The sequence below is a fragment of the Monoraphidium neglectum genome, assembly GCF_000611645.1.
Source record: "Monoraphidium neglectum strain SAG 48.87 unplaced genomic scaffold scaffold01255, whole genome shotgun sequence".
Taxonomy (NCBI): Eukaryota; Viridiplantae; Chlorophyta; class Chlorophyceae; order Sphaeropleales; family Selenastraceae; genus Monoraphidium; species Monoraphidium neglectum.
The window spans coordinates 7,780-12,474 of record NW_014012373.1 but is presented as its reverse complement, the minus strand read 5'-3'; the positions used below and the strand labels follow the sequence as shown (position 1 = coordinate 12,474).

At 67.6% G+C, this 4,695-nt stretch overlaps 3 protein-coding genes across 3 annotated transcripts in view; 1 reads left to right on the top strand and 2 right to left on the bottom strand.

Moving 5' to 3' along the window:
* Window positions 1-1,954, bottom strand: part of MNEG_7209 (hypothetical protein) — a gene marked incomplete at both ends in the record, with an annotated part of 5,085 nt that extends 3,131 nt beyond the window's left edge. The window contains 3 exons of the mRNA XM_014044322.1: window positions 62-208; window positions 431-1,517; window positions 1,808-1,954. Of these exons, the coding sequence (XP_013899776.1) occupies window positions 62-208; window positions 431-1,517; window positions 1,808-1,954 (1,381 nt within the window). The remainder of the gene's footprint in view (window positions 1-61; window positions 209-430; window positions 1,518-1,807) is intronic.
* Window positions 1,955-2,172: 218 nt separating this feature from the next.
* On the bottom strand, window positions 2,173-2,514 carry MNEG_7208 (hypothetical protein; the record flags this gene model as incomplete). Its single annotated transcript, XM_014044321.1, has 1 exon — window positions 2,173-2,514. The coding sequence occupies one exon, from the start codon at window positions 2,512-2,514 to the stop codon at window positions 2,173-2,175; it is 342 nt and encodes a 113-aa protein (XP_013899775.1).
* A 774-nt stretch (window positions 2,515-3,288) lies between these two features.
* Window positions 3,289-4,640, top strand: MNEG_7207 (hypothetical protein; the record flags this gene model as incomplete). The annotated part of the gene is made up of 2 exons (XM_014044320.1): window positions 3,289-3,322; window positions 4,168-4,640. 2 exons carry the CDS (start codon window positions 3,289-3,291, stop codon window positions 4,638-4,640), a joined length of 507 nt encoding a protein of 168 aa, XP_013899774.1.
* Between the last annotated feature and the right edge of the window lie 55 nt (window positions 4,641-4,695).

Below are 4,695 nucleotides of genomic sequence, written 5' to 3'. Positions count from 1 at the left end.
CCACTACCCATCACACCAAGGGAGTGCTGAGTCAGCGAATCGCAACCGCCCGCGCCCCCACCTGCGGCCCGCAGCTTCCTCTCGAGCGCCGCCGCCTCCTGCTGCGCCGCCGCCGCCGCCCTGGCCGCGCGCTGCTGGGCCGCCCTGAGACCCTCCTGAGCCTCCTTCAGGGACGCCTCAAGACTCTCAATGCGAGCCTCTGACAGGCCTGCAAGGCGTTGCGTATCCGACGCAACACGACGGCAGCAGCGGCGCGACGGACGCGAATTTTGGTTCGTCTCGCATGGGCGGGCTCCCATGCCACACAAGACGCGCGGGGCGGAGCGACGGAATTTCATGCCACCTGGCAACCACAAAACAGGCACCACAGGCCCCTCCATGCCAGGCACGGACCCAAGCGGCGGCCCGGAGGCAGAGCAGAGCGGCGCACCGTTGCGGCGCTCTGACGTCAGCGCCCGCTCCTCCAGCTGCAGCGCTAGCTCTTTGTACCGCCGCAGCATGTCAGCGTGCTTCTGCTCCCGCTGCTGCTGCTCCCGCTGCTGCTGCTGCTCCCGCTCCCGCTGCTGCTGCTCCCGCTCCCGCTGCTGCTGCTCCTGCTGCTCCCGCTGCTGCTGCTGCTCCCGCTCCCGCTGCTGCTGCTCCTGCTGCGCCGCCTGCACCTGCGCCGCCTCCCGCTGCTGCTGCTGCTGCTGCTGCTGCCCGCCCGCAGCTTCCGCGGCGCGCCGCACCCCCTCGTCATCGCCGACCGCGGCCTCGAGCGCCGCGGCGCGCGCCTGCAGCGCCGCGGCGTCGCGCTCGGCCGCCGCCACCGCCTCGCGCGCGGCGGCGGCGTCGCGGCGAGCGGACTCTGCCTCCTTCCGCGCCGTCGCCAGCTGCGCCGACGCGTCGAGCAGCTCGTCGGCGGCGCGCCGCCGCTCCTCCTCCAGCTGCGCCACGCGCGCCATGAGCGCCGCGTGTACCTGCTGCTGCTGCCGCAAATCCTCATCACCGACGCTGCCATTGCCGCCCGAGGCCTCTTCCAATGCACCCGGCGCAGCTGAGGCCGCCAGAGCAGGGCCGCCGCCCCCGGCGGAGGCAGCCCCCTTGGCATCTGCAGAGGGCGACTCCCCGTCCTCCTCAGACCAACCCTCATTCCAGCCGTCAGCGGCTGCCGCCGCGACAGCCTGCTGCTCCTGCGCCTGCTCCTGCTCCTGCTCCTGCTCCTGCTCCAGCCGCCGCTGCAGCGCCGGCTCCTCGCTCAACGAGTCCGCTTCCGCCTCACTCGGCCTTGCCGCCGTCGCAGCCGACTGCGGAAGCTGCCCCCCGTGCAGCTGCCCGAGCGCCGCCTCCGCCTCTCGCACGGCGGCCGCCTGCTCCCGGCTGCGCGCCAGCTGGGGGTCCCCCTCCGTCGCGCCACCCCCTGCGAAAGCTGCCGCCGCGGCAGCTGCCGCGGCCTCGAGCTCTGATATGCGCTGCTGCAGCGCGCGCACCGTTTGGCTGTGGTGGTCCTGCTCCTCCCGCAGCTGATCCAGCTCCGCCTGCAGCACAGCGGAACATGACATGACATGACACGATCAGACGTGTCAAGCGAGGTAGGTTAGAAAAGACAAGATCACATGTATGCGGGGTGATTCCGCGGTGTATCAATTGCTGGCAGCGGCTGCAACTTTGAGGCGCGCACCGCGACCGCCCCTGCTCGCCGGGCGGACCCCAGGTCGGGGCCAAAACAGCACTGGCGTAGCGACGCCGCAGCTTCACGGCAATCGATGCAGCGTCCCGTCGCAGCTGCCCCCTCGCCCTCACCCCCCTTTGCTCCCCTGCCCCCCACCTGCAGCGCGATGACCAGCACCGCCTCGACGCCCTCGTCCGACGTTTTGATGGCGTCCGCGTCGAGCAGCAGCTGCCGCGTCTCCGCGTCCAGCGCGTTGCTGGTGTAGCCGCCGCGAATCATGACCTGCGGGGCAGCACATTGCATTGTATGATGAATACGCATAGATGCCTGCGACAGGTATTTAGGTACCGCGGTCCTGGAGAGCGGTGGAACGCCGGGAGGCCGAGCCGCTGCTGAGACTGGTAGTATGCAGAGGGGCGGGTGCGACCCTGCAGACGCATCGGCCACCTCAGCGCCTCGCAGCGTCTCATAGCGCGGGCGCGAGCAGCCCCCCGGGCCTAGTGCCGCGCGCAGCTCGCGTGCTACCATCCGGGCGTCGCCGATTTACGGCGGGCGCGCGCCTTTTTGAGGGCGGCGATGGTGTCGAGCAGCGCGTGCTTCTCCCGGACGTGCTGCCGTGTGATTTGAGCGACCTCGCCCTTGTCATACCACCGCAGCTTCCGCGCGCTATCGATGGGCAGCCGCAGGAACTGCCGGTCGCCATCTTGATTCGGCGACGGCTGGTGCTGCGGCGACGGCGCGCCGCTGGGCGGGCGGTCGCCGAGCGTGCGGTTGATCTGCGTCGCCGCGGCGGCGGACACGGCGCTCGCGGTGGTGCGCAAGTTGCCGAGCGTGTCGCCCAGCGACAGCGTGAGCTTTTTCATGGCTGTTGGGCGCCGGCTGCAGCCGCGCCGACGGTGTTTGGCCCGTCAGAGAGCGTGCGGGGGCGCGCACAGCTGTGCGTCGCGTCGCCCGCTGCCCGCCCAGATCAGGTTCGGTGTGCTCAGGCTATAACAGGTGTATATCTATGCCATATTGTTCATGTACAGGAAAAACATCAGCACAGCGCTCGCTCTGCAGAGTATCATACTGTCTTGACGAGTGAACGGCTCTACGTCTGTCCGCAACACAAGAGAATCGGCGCAACACTGTTACCAATCAGCCTACAGAGTCATTGGAATTGGCTGATTCCCAGATCGGTGACATACATGCACACACGCACACAGCAAGATGCCCGTTTGGTTGGACCCTCAGACAAATTATTGATCAAATTGATCACATGCCGTGTATGATGTATGTCGTCTAGGCTGGCGCTCCCCTAACGCCGGCTGGTTTGGGCGACGCCTGCTCGGAGCGCGCTCAGCAAGCACAGCGTGCCGACCGCGTACTTCATCCGGGCTTGCACTTCAGCACTGTTGGCCTGAGGTCACCAGACAGCACTATGCAGATCAAATTGCGTGCTGCATTGTGAGCCAAGCGTCCATTCAAAATGCACACTGTGTCATGAGCCAGCAAGCTGTCACGCACAAACTGAATTGGGCTTGCGGTGCGTGCCCTAGCATGACAGCATGGGAGCCACAGGCATGGCATGAGAGTGTCCAGCGGCCACGAAAAGGTAGTATCAGCAGCATTGACAGTACACATGGCTTCTCGCCGTGATGGTCAACGCTCGCAGCCGTACAAGCCAGGGCTGTAAGCTTGAGTTGACTGGCTCAAAACATCGTCCCTGCCGCTGGTTTGGGACAACACTCGCTGTTCGACCAGCTGAAGCAAGGCTCTGCGTTGCTGTGCAGCTCACGACAGCGTACCCGGGTGGTGGCCAGATAATGGCGATGGTAATCTTGCAGGACACGGCGCCCACATCACCAACCCTACGCCCACCCGTTAGCCGTGTGCGAAGGTGCTGGGCACAACAGCGACGCTGCCAACAGTACCAAGCCATCTTGAATGTAAATTTGCTGATGTGGGACAGACCGCGCATGCAGAGGCCTGCCAGGCACGATCAAGCGGCGCAACGGCGCGGCGAAGCTGCGCAAATACTGCGCGGATAATCCGGGGCAAAGCACTGTCACCATTCAAACCCCTGGCCCCGCACCTCCCTTCGACCTGCCCGGAACAAAACGAGTGTGGCGCCCACGTAGTATCAGTGAAAAGAGTGGGAGTCACCAGACACGCGAAGACTGTAAGGACCACCTCGCTCGACACCGCGCTAGTTGTTCCCGCGGCTCGAGGCTCGGAGTCACAGCAAATATGAAATCCAGGGCAACCGCAAGCGCCCAAGCGGCGCAGTCGGGCCCTCTGGCCTCAGGCAGCGGGTGGCGCTGGCCTAGCGTCGCCGCAAGCTGCAGGCGCAGTGGCCGCCCAGGTCCGCACATGCGAAGCACAGCTTCAGGCGATTACGTGCTGCATGTATTCAGCTTGTTGGCAGAAGCTGTCCTGCACGCCTGGTGACCGTTGGAGCCAGCTCCCCCATCCCGCCCGCCCCTGCTTGCGTCGACCGCCCTCCCTCCAAACCCTTGCCCGGGCCGACCCCGCAGGCGCGCGCCCACAGCAGCTGCCCCGCGCGGCGCAGGCGGAGCAGGCGCCACCAGCGGCGCAGGCCGCCGCCCCTGCGCCTCCACTCCCCCTCGCCCCCGCCGACGGCCCGCAGCAGCAGCCCCACCGCACCGCCGCCCAGCCCGCCGCCGCAGACTCGGCCCCCGCCGCGAGCCGCTGCCCGGTCCTTGCGGCGCTGCCGCCGCCGCCGCGCGCGTCCGTGCCCCTCTGGCGGCGCATCGAGCAGTTCACCAACCCGCCGGCCTTCCAGGCGGCGCTGCTGAAGGACCATGACATCGTGTACACCCCAGAGCAGATGGGGTTCCCCGAGCTGGTGGTCCCGGGCACCGCTGACATGGTGCGCGCCGCCCTGGCGCGCGAGGGCGACATCACCGGGCCGGCCAGGTTCTTCTCACTGGGTGAGCCCAGCCCTGGCGTGCGTGGCCCCGGCGGCGGCTGCCGCTTCCGGGAGTGAGGGCGAGCTGAGCGGCGCGTGGGGCGGGCAGCAGTGGCAGCACAGGCACGGCGGC